The sequence below is a fragment of the Danio rerio genome, chromosome 7 (genome assembly GCF_049306965.1).
Source record: "Danio rerio strain Tuebingen ecotype United States chromosome 7, GRCz12tu, whole genome shotgun sequence".
In the NCBI taxonomy this organism is placed as follows: domain Eukaryota; kingdom Metazoa; phylum Chordata; class Actinopteri; order Cypriniformes; family Danionidae; genus Danio; species Danio rerio.
The window spans coordinates 77,692,632-77,711,058 of record NC_133182.1 but is presented as its reverse complement, the minus strand read 5'-3'; the positions used below and the strand labels follow the sequence as shown (position 1 = coordinate 77,711,058).

Genomic DNA, 18,427 nt, shown 5'->3' with positions numbered 1-18,427 from the left:
CACAATGACTGTGTTAGCAATACTAATCAGCTAACCATACTTGTAGTGTGTTAACCTTGCAATCCTTATTCTAAACATGCTACCAACATGTTAATTTAGGCAAACAATGTGATAAACAAAGTGGTTGCAAGCTAATTCATGATAGCAATAAGGTAAACATGGTAGCAGCATATTAATAATGATGATGTTAAAAACATGGTAGATTAACAATAGCTAAAACATGTTAGCTATGTGTAATAAAATCAAATTCGCAATGACCATGTTAGCCGTGCTTATCAGCTAACCATAATTGTAGCATGTTAACCTTGCAACCCTCATGTTAAACATGCTAATAACATGTTAGCTCATGCAAACAATGTGATAAACATAGTAGCAGCAAGCTAATTCATGCTAGCAATATGGTAACATGGAAGCACCGTACTTGATAATGATGATTTTAAAAACATGGTAACAGTAGCTAAAGCATGTTAGCCATGTGCTATAAAAGCAAATTCACAATGGCCATGTTAGCAATGCTAATCAGCTAACCATACTAGTAGTGTGTTAACCTTGTAGCCCTCATGCTAAACATGCTACCAACATGAAAATTCATGCAAACAATGTGTTAAACATAGTAGCAGCAAGCTAATTCATAATAGCAATATGGTAAACATGATAGCATCATTCTAAATAATGATGTTAAATCATGGTAACAGCAGCTAAAACATGTTAGCCATGTGATATAAAAACAAATTCACAATGACCATGTTAGCTATGCTAATCAGCTAAACATATTTGTAGAGTGTTAACCTTGCAACCCTCATGCTAAACATGCTACCATGTGATAAACACAGTAGCAGCAAGCTAATTCATAATAGCAGTAAGGAAAACATGGCAGCAGCAAACTAAATAATGATGATGTTAAAAACATTGTAACAGCAGCTAAAACATGTTAGCTACATGCCATAAAAGCAAATTCACAATGACTATGCTAGCCATGCTAATCAGCTAACCATATTTGTAGAGTGTTAACCTTGCAACCATCATGCTAAACACGTTACCATGTGATAAACATAGTAGCAGCAAGCTAATTCATAATAGCAGTAAGGAAAACATGGTAGCAGCAAACTAAATAATGATGATGTTAAAAACATGGTAACAGCAGCTAAAACATGTTAGCTACATGCCATAAAAGCAAATTCACAATGACTTTGCTAGCCATGCTAATCAGCTAACCATATTTGTACTGTGTTAACCTTGCATCCCTCATGCTAAACATGTTGATAACATGTTAATTCATGCAAACAATGTGATAAACATAGCAGCAACAAGCTAATCCATGTTAGCTAAACATAGTAGCAGCATACTAGCAGTAGCTTTTTGCTTATAATCTGTATTGATTATTGTGAGAGCAGTCTAATGTGCGACATGACTTGCATCAGTGCTAGCGAGAGGAGCATGCTTCATTTGTTGTTTAGGAATGAGTCTGGATGAGTAGCTGAGTTCTACAGAGAGATAAGAATCTTCTAGATGACAACAATCTCTTCATTAAACACCTTTTAAGGCCTTTGGTGAGACTTGAGCTGTCGAAGCCTCAGATAAACACCACTGCTCTGTTTAGCAGGAGGAGGGAAACTGAAGAATGTTTGGTTGCATGTTGATAGTATAGAATAGCACATATATTTATCTCATGTAGATATGTATGTAAATGTATGTATGTAAAAAGATAAAGAGTGTGCTGTGTTTTGATGGATTTGTTGTTTATAGGAGAGAGAGAGAAAACAATATGGAGATATCCCTGCTGAAAAAAACAGCTTTAACCAGCCTAGGCTGGTTGGCTGGTTTTAGCTGGTTGACCAGGCTGGTTTTAGAGGGGTTTTAGCCATTTCCTGGTCAGACTGGAAAATGACCAGCTAAATCCAGCTAAAACCAGCTTAACCAGTCTGGTTTAAGCTGAACATAGCTGGTTTTGGCTAGGCTGGTCAAGATGGTTTTAGCTGGTCATCTCCCAGCCTGACCAGCTAAGACCAGGCTGGAAATGGCTGGAAACCAGCCTGGAAATGGCCAAAACCCCTCTAAAACCAGCCTGGTCAACCAGCTAAAACCAGCCAACCAGCCTAGGCTGGTTAAAGCTGTTTTTTTCAGTAGGGATTTGAAGATTATATCTATATATTATATATGTGCAATGCTTTTTATTGACATTGATATTTAATTTAGTGGGTGACTCGGTGGCTCAGTGGTTAGCACTGTCGCTTCAAAGCAAGAAGGTCACTGGCTTGAGTCCCGGTTGGACTCATTTCTGAGTGGAGTTTGCATGTTCTCCCCAAGTGTGCCGCAAGCCTGCGTTTGAGTGAAGGTCTCGGCCGTTAGATCGCCCCCTGGGGGCTGGCTGCAGTACAAGTCATAAAGCCCGCCTCCTCCGTGTTAATGAAGGAGACTTGAGCCCAAATAAAAAAATTAATTACACTTGCAATAAAATGTCCCGAAAGATGGTTCTGGTCGATTAAGGCACTGATTATTGTGCTGAAATAGGTGCAGATCCTCATTTTTGTAAACAGTTTGTTTTTAGCAGTAATTTAATGCTGGGCGTGTCATCGTGATTGACAGCTGTGATTGACAGTTTCTCAAAGCGCGGCGTCTGAGCTTCGGCAGAAGACTGAAGTGTTATTACTCGATTTCTGTGATATTTTACTATGACAAAATGAGTTCAGCAGTAAACTACAGTTTCTGACATACATGATCTGGTGGAACACTGTTTATTCGCTAAGGTCAGAGCTTTTTTCGGGCTTTATTAGTTTGCTAATACACGCCTAGCCACCCAGATAGCAAAATACACTGGGGCCAGTTCTTGCCTGCCGGAGACTTACCCCTCAGACTGACTACCTCTGCTGGACCTACTGCGGATGCCTGGACTTACTGCCCGATTCCAGCCTGAGTCAATTGAGCCAGATGCGGGGGCCGAGCGAGCAGGCGCTGCCGCATGCGAGCCGGAATCAGCCCGCGACGCCGCGACTAGGTTATGCGCTGATGCCCGGAGCTGGCGCGATTGAATCTTCATTATATAAAACCCTCACATTTGTTAACGTTATTACACCCATTTTTGTTGATATAACAACAAACGCATGCTACTATGTGAACGCAAAGTGTATCACTGAGTTTAACCTTTGAATAAAGATGCAAACAGCATAGCAATTATTTAAATAAAGGACAAAATAAAAACAATAAACCTGTATCGATTGCACAAGTATTAAATAATAATAATAATAAATACGAAAATGACAATAAAACTGCACAATAAAATAAACCCATTTAAGTACGGGGTATACAGGAGATCGTTAGCAGTAATTCTCTTTGTGTTTAAATAATAATCTCCACGTTGATCTCCTGTAAGGTTATTTGAACTTGCTTTATAGGACGTCTCTGCATTTTAAGTTTTGGCATGTTATTAAGTGATCTACTGAATTTGCTGTTATAAATCATTATAACGTTCTTGAAATCGAATCTTATATAACCTAATAGAGCTGTAAATGTTAGATATTATTTATTTACATCATTTACTGTTGGCGTTTTATTTGAACACTCCAGCTAACATTAAAATGAATGTAAATTCCTCGTTGCCAGATATAATGAAGGCATCGAATAAACCAAATGAAAACGGAGGCAAAAAAATTTAATAAATAAACAATTCAAGCGAAAATGAATAAACAATAGTGATGTTACAGCAGATAGACGTTGTATTAATAGTGCAAAGTTTTTTTGCACAAATTGACAAATTGCAGGGTTGGGATGTGTAAATATCCTGTTGATATTTAGTAATCTTGCTGTATTTATCTTCTAAACGCACGATTGTTCCCGCATGGTAAATCGTTATGGTGTGTAGGCTATATTTTGGGTTCTGTTGATGGCTAATTAAAAATAAAAACCTTTCTAAAAATGTATGTGTTGTTTATATGTTATTGTTCATATTTTACAAGTGTTATTTCTACCCCTATGAAGATAACAAATACCAACAACAAATATAACAATAAGAGAATATATTATTTGTGCTCATATTCAGGCTAGAGTGTATAAAAGATCGTTTATTTCTGCAGTCCATCATGTATTGCTTTTATTAAAGTTTAACAGCTTACATCACACCGTTTTTAAACCGTATATTATTGTGTTTTTTTAATGTAAGTGCTTATGTTTACATCAGTGAGCGTTTGTTATAGTGCAGACACCGGCAGTCGAGTGAGAAGTTCGGGGGGCGTGGTTGATTTTACATAAAGCGTTTGGTTGGAAGCTCGACTCCGCTCATTATCGCGGCTCCTCCTCTGGCTCCATCAGACAGTCCTTCTGCGCATGTCTGGCTCCAATTTCAGCAGTCTTTTGCGACAGTTTGTGCCCGTCAAGCAGGCGTTTTGCCCTCAAGGCGTTCAATGGCAAAAGGGGCTGTCGCGTCGTCCATATTTTTTACAGTCATTGGTTCTCCCAGTGTTGGCGTGGGTTTCCTCCGGTTTCCTCCACAGTCCAAACGCATGCGCTTTTGGGGAATTGGATGAGCTAAATTGGCCGTAGTGTATGAATGTGAATGAGTGTGTATGGGTGTTTCCCAGTACTGGGTTGCAGCTGGAAAGGCATCCGCTGTATAAAACATATGCCGGAATTCTTGGCGGCTCATTCCACTGTGGCGACTTCTGATGAATAAGGGACTAAGCAGAAAGAAACTGAATGAATAAATGAATATAATTTAGTTTAATTAGTGGATCTCGTTTAACTTTTTTTTTGTGGCTTGCCACTTATTTGTTTGTCCAATCTTGCAGTTTGTAAGTTAAAATAATTTCTATACTAAATCTTAAGTGTATTTTATGAATAATGTATGCAAGTTTTTAATTCGTCACACATTTCAATGTTATGCCTAAAATGATTAATAATGTATAGATGCTTTGCATAACGTTCATTCATTCATCTTTTTTTTTTTTTTGGCTAAGTCCCTTTATTAATCAAAAATGAACCACAAACCTATCCAGCAAATGTTTTACGCAGTGGATGCCCTTCCATTTGATGTGTCACATGACCCTCTTCTTATTGAAAAAACTAAAGTTGGATCCAAGATGGCCGACTTCAAAATGGCCACCATGGTCACCACCCATCTTGAAAAGTTTGCCCCCTCACATATACTAATGTGCTGCAAACAAGACGCTAATATCACCAAACATTCCCATTTTTTTAGGGTGTATCCATATAAATTATAAATGGCCCACCTTGTGTGTGTATATATATATATATGAATGAGTAACCCTAACCCATATATATATATATATATATATATATATATATATATATATATATATATATATATATATATATATATATATATATTAGGGATGTAACAATATTGTAAATACCGTCATACCGAAATAGCAATTTCTTTCAATATTACCATGGTTGTGACTCAATAAAATCATAGGTCTTTTGGTGAAAAGTTTGCTCAGGCGAATGGAGCAAATGGGAGGTAGCGGAAATTACAATTTTCATCAGCCCAGGCTTGGCCATCATCCTTTGCGGTCTGTTGCCGCTACAGATCCAGTAATGCATAAATGGAGGGTGCTGCTAGTAGCGGCAAAAAAGAGAGCTAAAAATGGTCGAACCTAAAGCGGGTTTTAAATCAGATGTGTGAAAGCATTTCAGTTTCTCTCTGAAACGAAACAAGAAAAGGTGACAGAAAAAAAGGGTATGCAGGCACTGCCAGACTGTGCTGAAATACAAGTCGGGGAATACGACTAACATGATGGGGATTCTTTTAGTCAAGGGGACAGCAGAACACAGCACACTGCTCAGATTGATGCAGACATTGACTTGTACCACCAAGAGACCTCTATCTCACTCAAGGCTTGTCCTTACGAGTGGTGTTTTTTTTTACATGGTTTAATATTTTTTGTTATTAATATTGAATAATTTAAGTTCCTGTTCCTGAAAGTTTACAGATAGATCATTTGTATGTCATTGATCTGTTGAGTGTTGAGGTAACCTGAACATTCTAGCACTTTTTTTGAGTCTCTTCAATAGTTTTGTTTTTCCTTTAAATGATTCAATAAATACCGTACCGTGCCATTCATACCGAGGTATTACCGTACCGTGAAATTTTGATACCGTTACATCCCTAATATATATACACATTTGCATTATTTACAAAAAATGTTTCCTCCCTGTTAAAAAAAATATATATTTACAATCTGATATGTAATGTGGAGAGAAAAAGTAGCACGAGTTTAGCAGATGGTGGATTCGAACCGGGTTGATGATCGATTGCGTCAAAAGATGATGCTGTGCGCTTTACGAGGTACGCCACTCCCGCTGTAATCCTGCTCTTTACTCATCTTGTCTCTGTCAATCAGGCATTGATGGGCATAAACCGTCAATAGATTATTCCAACTAGGTGCGCTATTTGCACTAAGCCTAAAAAAGACACTCCGAAATCTGCTTTTTTTTTCTCCCCTCGCACGGGCACCTGGGCCTGACCCCATGAGGCCCATTGGTTAATCCGGCCCTGGCTGCAGTGAAATGAATATTAGTGTGGTTTAGTAGTTTCTCAGAAACATGAACTCATTGATCGATGTCTTTGCCTTGTGATCTTCTTCTTCACAGGTTTAACAGTCAGCTTGCCAGTTTTGTCCAGAGATCGTGTGGTGGTCCAGGTCAGTGTTGTGTGCGCAGAGAAACATCCAGAGATAAAGAGGCGGAAGAAGTGGGAGCAAACGGCAACACGTCCATGGTGCTGCTGAGGAAAGGTATTGGACAGCATGAGATACAGTATGGCACTGATACTGTACATTTAGGATTAGATCACTCCCAGAATTAAGTAAATCTGCTCACGCCCTTGTCATCCGAGTTGTTCATTTCTTTCGTCCTTCAGTGAAAAATAAATGAAGGTTTATTTAGAAACACAAGGGTTTGGGCATAATTGCAGTTTCAGTGCAGCTTTAAAGGGTCTTAGCTAGCGGAATCATCAGCCATTTTAATAAGAAAAAGTATTATTTCAACAAAAAGACTTTACACTGAATGTTTTTGTTTTTAAAGAAATTATTCCTCAGCTCAGAACATTTCTGCACTCAAACTGCAATTAGCAAAATCAAACCATTGGGCGCCATAAGAATTCACTTTATGTTGAAATATCCTGCATGTTTTCAACACAAACGCTTCATTTCTTTCAATCTGACTGAAGAAAAGATTTTTAATGAAATTTTAGATGACAAAAAGCGAGAAAAGATGACAAAAATCTGAAAATCTTCATTCTGGAAGTGAAGTAATCGTTGAAGTGCAAATAGTGCCTGTACAGTAGCACTTTAGTGGTGCAGTAGCAGTGTTTGTAGTGATGTGGGTGTGTGTGTGTTTGTGCATTTGTGTGTGTGTGTGTTCATGTGCGTTCGTGCATATGTGTGTGTGCCTGATGTGCGTTTGTGCGTGCATGTTTGCATTTGTGCTTGCATACGTTTGCGTGCACATTTGTGTGTGTGTGTGTGTGTGTTCACGTGCGTTCGTGCATTTGTGTGCGTGCCTGATGTGCGTTTGTGCGTGCATGTTTACATTTGTGCTTGCATATGTTTGCGTGCACATTTGTGTGTGTGTGTGTGTTTATGTGCGTTCGTGCATATATGTGTGTGCCTGATGTGTGTTTGTGCATGCATGTTTACATTTGTGCTTGCGTACGTTTGCGTGCACATTTGTGTGTGTGTGTGTGTTTATGTGCGTTCGTGCATATGTGTGTGTGCCTGATGTGTGTTTGTGCGTGCATGTTTACATTTGTGCTTGCATACGTTTGCGTGCACATTTGTGTGTGTGTGTGTGTGTTTATGCATATGTGTGCGTGCCTGATGTGCGTTTGTGCGTGCATGTTTAAATTTGTGCTTGCATATGTTTGCGTGCACATTTGTGTGTGTGTGTGTGTTTATGTGCGTTCGTGCATATGTGTGTGTGCCTGATGTGCGTTTGTGCGTTCATGTTTACATTTGTGCTTGCATACGTTTGCGTGCACATTTGTGTGTGTGTGTTTATGTGCGTTCGTGCATATGTGTGTGTGCCTGATGTGCGTTTGTGCGTGCATGTTTACATTTGTGCTTGCGTACGTTTGCGTGCACATTTGTGTGTGTGTGTGTGTGTGTTCATGTGCATTCGTGCATATGTGTGTGTGCCTGATGTGTGTTTGTGCGTGCATGTTTACATTTGTGCTTGCATACGTTTGCATGCACTTTTGTGTGTGTGTGTGTGTGTGTGTGTGTGTTCATGTGCATTCGTGCATATGTGTGCGTGCCTGATGTGTGTTTGTGCGTGCATGTTTACATTTGTGCTTGCATACGTTTGCGTGCACATTTGTGCGTGTGTGTGTGTGTGTTTATGTGCATTCGTGCATATGTGTGCGTGCCTGATGTGCGTTGGTGCGTGCATGTTTACATTTTTCATTGCATACGTTTGCGTGCACATTTGTGTGTGTGTGTGTGTGCGTGCGTGTTTGTGTGTGGGTTTTTGCATGTGTGCGTTCATATGTGGTTTTGCGTGCGTTTGTGTGTGTGTGTTTGTGCACATGTGTTTGTATGTGCGTGCTCGTTTGTGCATGTGTGCATGTGTTTGTGCGTGCATGTACTTGTGTATGTGTGTTGTGCATTCATGCATGCGTGTGTGTGTGTGTGTGTGCGTGTGTGTGTTGAGCTCCCGCAGGCTCTGCTCAGGACTCTTCAGTGCTGATGGTGGACGAGCTCCTCATCTTAAGGCCTCATCAGCTCTCCTTCCCAGAGGCTGGCCTGCGCGTCATGATCACTCCACACTTCTCTCCGCGCACACGCCTCTCCATGGCTGGACGCATGCTCATCAGCGAGGTCAGCACCGGTTCTCTTTTTTCATTCCTTGTTTTCCACTCTTTATGAAGAATTCAAGCTCTGACTGGAAATCTAAAAGTCAGTGGTTGTAATTGTGACTGTGTTGTTTTCAGAGACAGAGGCTGCTGAAGGAGAACAGGACGAGCCGGGGCTCGGTGAAGAGCTCCAGGGGAATGGTGAACGGTGGAAATGTTGACGCGCAGCAGACGCTGGAGGACGCAGGAGTGAAGCTGGAGGTGGAGAACACTCAGCCTGAGGAAGAGGATGAAGACGAGGACCAGATCTTCAGACCGCTCCGTATCCCTGGTCAGTACATCAAACCACTGTATGATAGTGTAAACCTTGATTTACTTTGCATTTACTCTGTTTAGACCAAGGAGAATCAGAAACACTTCATGCAGAGTTCAGACTGCAGGTTTTTTAAAGTAGTCGTGTCACAGATGTTTTCACTCTGCATGACTATCTGGGCTAGCGTTCTGTCGCTGCTTTGTTTACACTGCAAGATGGATCAGCGTTAGGGGATTTCACACTGCATGACTTTACTATACGAAGAATCGATCTGTCCAAACTATGTCTACAGCCAAAAATACGTAGTATATCTATTTGTTATTAACTATTAACTAATAAAGTCACAAGTGCCTCATGGGTATTTAATAATGTTAAGCCTGTTTCAGATGTGTAACGGCATCTAAATAATGATTATATTCTTTAAACCAGGGGTCACCAATCTCGGTCCTGGAGGGCCGGTGTCCCTGCAGGGTTTAGCTCCAACTTGCCTCAACACACCTGCCTGGATGTTTCAAGTATACCTAGCAAGACCTTGATTAGCTTGTTCAGGTGTGTTTGATTAGGGTTGGAACTAAAATGTGCAGGACACCGGCCCTCCAGGAACAAGTTTGGTGACCACTGCTTTAAACTGTTATTTTCCACGTGCTGTTAACAACCAGTTAAACTCTGCTGCTATTTGGGGATTTCCGCCTGGATTTTGCCCACCCGAATTTAAAAGCTTCTCAAATCCACATGCAGAAGTGTAAATGCAAAAATTTGGTATCATTTTAAACCCTTTGAATTGTCATAAAACACAACTGAAAGTGTTTAAAATATCTGTATATGTCGTCTGTGTTATAATAAACTCCTAAAAAAAGAGGCGCTTTTATATTTTTAACTCAAATGTGAAAGTGTACCTTTTAGGTTCTGTGTGGTCTAGCGTGCTGTAATTAATGTTGGTGGTTCCTGCACACGTCTGTAATCATAGCAAAAAAGAGAAATGTCTCCACCATAATCTGTGCAAAAGTTATTGTATTCCCACTGATGAGAGGTGCTGTACAAGCCACAGGGAGCGATCATTGTTTACATATTTCACTATTCTTTTGTTTGATCAAACATAATTCAGTGTGTTTGGAGCACGTAAGACATATAAAAGGATTACTTATGCACATCAGCTCAAAAACAGAGGAGAAACGGCCCTGAAGCGCACAGCATAAGGTGAGAGATGACAGCTGTCTGTGCTATCTTGGGCTGCTTATTGATCATTAATGTATTGTTTTCACTTCTGCGCCATGGAAACACCAAGATTCATTCAGCAACTGTTTGATATGTGAATATAATTCAGTAGAAAGAATGCTTGAACCGTACGAGCACCGGCAAGAGCTTTCATTTGAGCTATAACTTTTACATGTGTCATTTGAAGAATCTTCGATTCTATCGCGTCTTTGATAATTCACAGTGTGTGATTGTCAACCGATTTTCGATGCAATTAATTTTTGTCCAGCACTGTTCAATTTTTCCATTATTTTATTATAAACAAATGGATCAAGTAAATAAATCGTGCATTAAAGTTTCAAGAAACCCTTGAGTACTTTTTTTTAATATATATTAACAGATTTGTGTGTGTTGAGCATCAGATAAGACAATGTTAGCACCTGTCAGCTTTATTTGTGGGGAAAACTGGATAATTTTGAGCTTTTGTCAGCTAATTTCAGCTTCCGGGTTTAAATTGATTTTTGGGCCGGATCAAAATCAGTGAAGTATCGCAGAACTGCAAGTGCAAAGATGACGCGTCGGTTTCTCATTATTATTCATAGCGGAGAAGAGCCGGCTTCTTAATTATTCATGACTGCGCGTGCTTTCCGAAGGCAAGACAGACCTGCCAGTGCTAAGCTGTGAGATCCTACGTTGATGACTGGGTGAGACCGGGTCCACGTCTCACTCCACTCAGTATTTAGCCATTCATGAAGGCTCGTATGTGATTGTTTCCATGATCCACAGGGTTTGTTGTATGTTTTTCGCTGTGATACTGTCAGGGCTGATACAGCAAAGCTGTGTGTGTGCTGCTAGCATTTTTTGTCGGGAGAGCAGCACGAGAATTGGAGAATGGCGGACGTTGTCTTTTATCAGGAGTTCGTTCACATTTAGACACATCGCCGTGCTGCTGTGTTCACCTAAATCCTCCAGATTACCAGCAGGGCTAATGGTTCAAATAGACAGGGCAAGAGACCTGCTGCACTGAGTCTGCATTCAGACCCGGGGATTGAGGAGGGGAAAAGTCCTCCTCTAAAGTGTTTATATGAACACCATTATTGTTATAATGATATAACAAATTGTGGTTATGTGTATATGAAATAACGAGCAACAAATTTAATTAAATTTAAATCACTGTTAACATTAAATTACTGTTTATTTCTTTGCATTTTATCTTTGTAAACTATTAAATCATGCGTCTCCTGAAGTGGATTTTATACTCTTTAAAGTGCGAGGTTAATCTATATATTCAAATTGTATGTGTATAATCTGCTTGTAGACTTACATACCATTAGAGGAATTAAGGTACGATGTAGAGTTAGAAAGGGGAGATGGCCTGAGTAAACAACTAAGGTGTCACAAGAAATGGATGAGAATAGAGCAACACATGTGGAAACAGTTAAGTATTGATGGATAAGATATATGGTAAAGCAGGTTTGGGTTGGGGGTTAAAACTAGTTAGGATCTTGTGTTACAAATGTAACACAAATGTAGACCAAAAATCAGCAGACTGAGGAGCAGCTTTTTCCCCAGAGCTGTCTCCCTCCTGAACTCTGCCCCACACTGACTCTTTTGCCCCCCACTGACTCTTTTGCACTGTTTAACATTAGCACATTTAAAATTTGCACATTCACTGCACCACATTGAACTGTTTACTTATTGAACTGTGCATACCCACTGCATATGGGCATTTGTAATTATGTACACACCCACTATACATATACACTTGTAATCATGGTTATTTATCTGCATACTACTGATTATTGATAGCAACCTGCACATATATTCATATATTGTAACATATACACTTGTAATCATGTTTATCTATCTGCACACTACTGATTATTGATAGCAACCTGCACATATATTCATATATTGTAAATCTGTTCATAGCTTATCCAACCTGTATATAATGTTGATAGTACATCCATCTGTAAATATCACTATAGTTTTCCATAACTGCACTTTATAACTTATTCCTGTATCCTGCACTTGCTGCTATTGCACTGCTGGTTAGACCTAAACTGCATTTCGTTGCATTGTACTTGTACATGTGTAATGACAATAAAGTTGACTCTAATCTAATCTAATCTAACAATGTGAAAAGCAGCTGCGAAAGAGTATATAAGCAGGCCAGAACATCAGTGAGACAGAATTTTCAGGCAGAGATGCTACTGGGGGTCTCCTGAAAAATCTCCTTTGTTGTCGACAATAAAGAACTCTTCTGAAATCAAAACCATTAGACTTTGCTGATTATTGAAGAAAGGAAAAACCACCACACTCCTCACGGTTTGTGTCTCATTTTGAGAGCCGACTGACAACAGTTGTTCGCTCCCCTCCTTCTCCCCTGTTCTGCTGGCCACGCCCAACTCCTGGCTCTGATCGTGGAGCTCCGCCCATAATAATGCATCTTTTGAAAAAATTCTGAGGTGCACTTGAACTGAAAGTGGGGGGTGTCATGACCCTTTAAAACACAGTTATTTGGTTATTATTTAATTTGTTATATTCATTTTGTAATATACCTTCATTATTGTTAAATTGTCCCTAAAATGTCATTTAAAGCGTGTCATTTCATGTCTGTATTGTGTTTGTGTGTGCATTAGCGGGCTGCAGTGCGCGTCTGAAGTGGCTGGTGTCCTGGCCGCTGGGTGTTTTACTGTATTTCACTGTACCGAACTGCATCCTGCCACGCTGGCACCGCTGGTTCATGATCACCTTCATTGCTTCAACTTTATGGATTGCTATTTTCTCCTACCTCATGGTGTGGATGGTAAGATCAAGCTAAAAATAAATCCAGACCAGTCACTCCTATTGAATACGCCAGTGTTTCTGATCAGCTTTGTTTGATCATGTATGCAGGTCACCATCATCAGTTACACCCTCGATATTCCAGACTACATCATGGGAATCACGTTTCTGGCTGCTGGCACCAGTGTGCCCGACTGCATGGCAAGCCTCATCGTTGCTCGTCAAGGTATGCACAGATCAGTCTGATATATGTGTGTATTATTTGTTTACTAATACCTAGGCGCACACGGAATCTGCGCGCGCAGAAATCTGCAGATTTTTAGCACATACAATTGGAACACTGATAAACCTCCGTGTGCATGAAAACTGTGAGGATTTTATCTCTGCCTCTCTGTTTGGCACGGTCTTAGCATGCATCACAGTGCATTTTTGGTGGACAGAAAAAACTCTTACTGTTTTACTGTCTTACTGTGATTCAGGAATGGGGGACATGGCCGTGTCCAACTCCATCGGCAGCAACATCTTTGACATCCTGCTGGGTCTGGGCTTCCCCTGGGCTCTGAGGACTCTGGTTGTAGATCACGGCTCAGCGGTGAGTATTTTGTTTACTCCACACACACACACACACACACACACACACGCACGCACGCACACACACAAACACACACACACACACGCACACACACACACACACAACACAACACAACACAACACAACACACACACACACATACATATACACACACACATACATATACATACACACAAACACAAACACACACACACACACACACACACACACACACACAACACACACACACACACATACACACACTCAACACAACACACACACACACACACACACACACACACACACACACACACACACACACACACACACACACACACACATATACATATACACACACACACACACACACACACACACTGTGCAGATGATGATGTCTGATGGCTCTCTGTGTCGTTTGTCAGGTCTTCATCAATAATAAGGGTCTGGTGTATTCTGTGGTCCTCCTGCTGGCATCAGTCTTCCTCACTGTGAGCAAATACACAACACCACAACATACACAGCTGAAGTCAGAATTATTAGCACCCCTTTGAGATTTTCTTTTTTAAATATTTCCCAAATGATGTTGAACAGAGCGAGGAAATTTTAACAGTATTTCGTATAATATTTTTTCTTCTGGAGAAAGTCTTATTTGTTTTATTTCAGCTAGAATAAAAGCAGTTATTAATTTTTTTAAATCCATTTTAAGGTCAATATTATTAGCCCCTTTAAGCAATTTTTTTTCAATAGTCGACAGAACAAACCATCATTATACAATAACTTGCCTAATTACCCTAACCTGCCTAGTTACCCTAATTATCCTAGTTAAGCCTTTAAATGTCACTTTAAGCTGTCTAGAAGTGTCTTGATAAATATGCAGTCAAATATTATTTAATGTCATCATGGCAAGGATACAATAAATCAGTTATTAGAGATGAGTTATTAACACTATTATGTTTAGAAATGTGCTGAAAAAAAAAATCTGCTCTCTGTTAAACAGAAATTGGGGAAAAAATTAACAGGGGGGCTAATAATTCTGACTTCAACTACAAGCATAGTTATCAACACTCCTGGTTTTCCCAAGTTTTGCTCTAGAATGACTGTTGTCAATCAAACTGTTTTCAAAATTTAGTTTTTGCTTCTGGAAAATTCACACCCAAAAATTGGAATTGCCCAGATCACTAATTAACAATACACACGGGAACCTTTGCATTCAGACAGCTTTAATATAACAACTTACAGTTTTTCTCAGTCGCTCATTGCGACCAAGCGGCAACCTCCCGCTCTCCCTCAGGAAGCCGATACGGAAGTAACTAAAACTGCAATTCATCTGAAATTCCGCTAGTCCTGGCCGCTCCTGGCTCCAAAACAGAGCAAATTTCAATTGAGCCCACTGTTAGAATGGCCAACTTTACAGCAGAAAAAAAGGTGTTTACAGCCTGGTACAAAAAAAGATTTTGGTTAATACAGCTAATATCACCCTTCATGACAACTGTGAGGGGGTGAATGTTTTTATAACTCATCCGTTTCCTTTATATTAAGTTATATTTGGTTTGCATAATTAAGGGCGTGGCCACTTGAGTGACAGCTAGGTCTCGCTGGTCGCCGTCACCTCAGCTGAATCCGGCAGATTAGCCACTGAACTCGGCATATTTATCGTATTTCTGTGTTGTTTTATGTGGCTTTACATAGTCAGTTGCCTTTTGGACTTGTTTCCTACAATTATTAGATGGCATGGCATGCTGAGTGCACTTAATTGTGCTCACAAACCATTAACCTGGCCTCCGTTTCCCATGTGAGTAAAGTTATATACTTATATACCATCTCTATACATGTATTTGTTTTATTTAAGATCGTTTATATTTATATTTAAAACTGACGGATTGATTAGCTGTAAGCTCTAGATCAGTCATCTGAAGCGTTGTCATACAGTGTTATGCTGGATTTCATCAATAGTCTTACATTAACTAACACAGACTATATCTGAAGTGTTTGGAAGTGATTCGCGGTTTCCTCCTGTTGAGAAACGTCATAAGAACAATAGTAGCTCAGTGTGTTACAGCAGTGTTTTTAAAAGTCTAAACACTTTATTGATATAGTGTACAGCCAAGCACATGTGGTCAGAACACAAACGAGTCACAGGTGATAAAGTATTAAGCGTTTCTCCCAAAGTAAAGTGTGTCTGAGCCAGGTCCAAGCTAAATGCCAGCAGGTGTCTATAGCTCCGCCTCACTCTCCGCCTCTTTGCCCTTGTTTGGTATCCCGCCGTGGGTGTGATGACGCGCGAACAAAATGGCGACGGTTGGCCGCGCCTACTTGTGGCTTCTTTTGCGCTCTTTAGAAACCTATGGGTGACGTCACGGACACTACGTCCATATATTTTACAGTCTATGATTTCGACACAAATATCAATGACAAATGTCAATTGTGTGTATTTACTGTGTAATCCACTATTTTATAGAAAGGGAGTTTTGGAAGATCCATTAACTTCGGGGAAATTAACATTAGGGTCAAAATTACATTGTTGTAGTTAAACAATGATGCTGACACCTTTTCAGAGATGTTTAGGTTACATTATTGCTGGTTGTTGCTAGATCGGATATGGTTGCAGCCAGAAGTTAACTAGAATTATTTATATTTTCCTATATATTTCCCATTTATTATGTTTTTTAATGTCTACCCCCACCCCACCACTAAACCCAACCGTCACAGTAAGGTAAAACAGTAGTTGTACTGAGTATTATTTCTGTTATCTATTAAATTACCCAATAAATTGTATTTTTTAACACCTAGCCCCACCCCAATCCTAAACCCAATGGTCACAGTACTCAAAACATATTAATTATTGTTATACAGTGTCATTATTAAATGCTGCTATATTGATGTGCATATCGCACTTTCGGCCGGCTGCGTTTTCGATCTAGACTTTAACACTATTGTTGTGAATCGGCAAGGCGTCTGCCTAAAATATGCCGGTAGGAAAACAGACATCGCCATCTACTGGCACAAACAGCATTCGTTTGCTTTTTGGAATATAAATGAGCCTTTAATTGTCATTTACAAAGGATTTATAAGGCTTAAATAGTCCTCACTTTAGATTATGTCACAAACCTGGATTTAGTTGTGTTAATAATGCATTTATTAACATGCAAATGAACTATTAACGAGTGAATAATATTCATTCATTCATTTTCTTGTTGGTTTAGTCCCTTTATTAATCCGGGGTCGCCACAGTGGAATGAACCGCCAACTTATCCAGCAGGTTTTTACGCAGCGGATGCCCTTCCAGCCGCAACCCATCCCTGGGAAACATCCACACACACACAGTCACACTACACACAAATTAGCCCACCCAATTCACCTGTACCGCATGTCATTGGACTGTGGGGGAAACCGGAGCACCCGGAGGAAACCCACGCGAAGGCAGGGAGAACATGCAAACTCCACACAATAATAATATATATAAATGTTCATTTGAATGGTTTATTAATCAGTTACTTGCCTATTATGAATGAGCTTAAAATCCACCAGCTACTTTTAAATAACTGCTTTGTAAATAATGCAATAGTTAACATAAACACAGTCAATTAAGCCCATTATACAGGCATGCAGCATTATAAACTGCTTACTAATGTCTGTTAATGTAGAGTCAGTGCTTTATGAATGATTCATCAACCATTTGCTCATGCATGAACCATTCATTAATATAAAGTTTTACCAAGGCATCCAGAAAGTACTGCATGCTGATTTCACACACACACACACAAGCAGTGTTAACATTGTGCGTGCGTGTCTCCTTCAGGTCTTGAGTGTCCATCTGAATGGCTGGAAGCTGGACCGGAGGCTGGGTTTGGGCCTGATGCTGCTCTACTCCATCTTTCTGCTCTGCTCCATCCTCTTCGGCCAGCTTTAGATGATGCTTCACTGGTTTATACTGTAGATCAGGTACTACATCTTGGGTGGTGTGTAATGTAGCAGCCAAAGGAACATTTCTGCTTCAAAAACAGTTATAAAAGCAGAGGATCTGGTCTTTGTGAACATGGCTTATGCACAAAACGGGGGAAAATGTGCAAACGCCAACGTTGTGATCTACTTAAAGTAATAAACTTGACAGGAGAATGTGCACAGATTTAAGTCAAGTCCAAGTGAACATAATTAACAAGTATTGACTTAATTAAACCAAATTAAATCACCATTCGAGCTTCAATCTTTAATAGAAACATAGTAATTTATGGTGGTAAACGTTCACATAACATCAGGTTTAAGATTGAGAATGAGAAACACTGATGAATATGATTTCTGTTCATAGAAATGACCTGACAGGAAAACATTATACATTTACATGCAAATTTGTCTGATCTGTTTTGCATAAAAATGTACGACGCAAACAAAAAGGCTTATGATTGTGTGAACTCTTATAATTCAGCCTCTAATCCAACACATAAACATAAAATAGTTATGAATTGCCATCAATTTGTGTCGTTTCTATTTTACATGCTGATATTTTTCTTTTAAAAAGCATTAAAATCTGCCACTGTTCAGTTGCTATTGTTGTTGATATTCATATAGAAATCTGATGCATATAATTACATATTCATGATGCATATTACAGGTTCATATTTGGATTATATATATGAAATACATGTCATATATGTAACATATAAATGACTTATGTATGTCTGTCTATCTATCTATCCATCCATCTATCCATCCATCCATCCATCCATCCATCCATCCTTCTATCTATCTATCTATCTATC

The 18,427-nt window shown here is 39.6% G+C and overlaps 1 protein-coding gene across 5 annotated transcripts in view; it reads left to right on the top strand.

The window, feature by feature from the left end:
* Window positions 1-18,213, top strand: part of LOC101886560 (sodium/potassium/calcium exchanger 3) — a 57,395-nt gene extending 39,182 nt beyond the window's left edge. For 3 of the 5 annotated variants that reach the window (XM_073907598.1, XM_073907599.1, XM_021478065.3), the window contains 8 exons: window positions 6,607-6,749; window positions 8,665-8,831; window positions 8,945-9,137; window positions 12,956-13,122; window positions 13,212-13,326; window positions 13,580-13,692; window positions 14,093-14,158; window positions 17,470-18,213. In XM_073907598.1, the coding sequence (XP_073763699.1) occupies window positions 6,607-6,749; window positions 8,665-8,831; window positions 8,945-9,137; window positions 12,956-13,122; window positions 13,212-13,326; window positions 13,580-13,692; window positions 14,093-14,158; window positions 17,470-17,580 (1,075 nt within the window). In that variant the 3' untranslated portion in view covers window positions 17,581-18,213. The remainder of the gene's footprint in view (window positions 1-6,606; window positions 6,750-8,664; window positions 8,832-8,944; window positions 9,138-12,955; window positions 13,123-13,211; window positions 13,327-13,579; window positions 13,693-14,092; window positions 14,159-17,469) is intronic. The other 2 variants (XM_073907600.1, XM_021478067.3) reach the window with 1 other exon arrangement.
* Window positions 18,214-18,427: the final 214 nt, after the last annotated feature.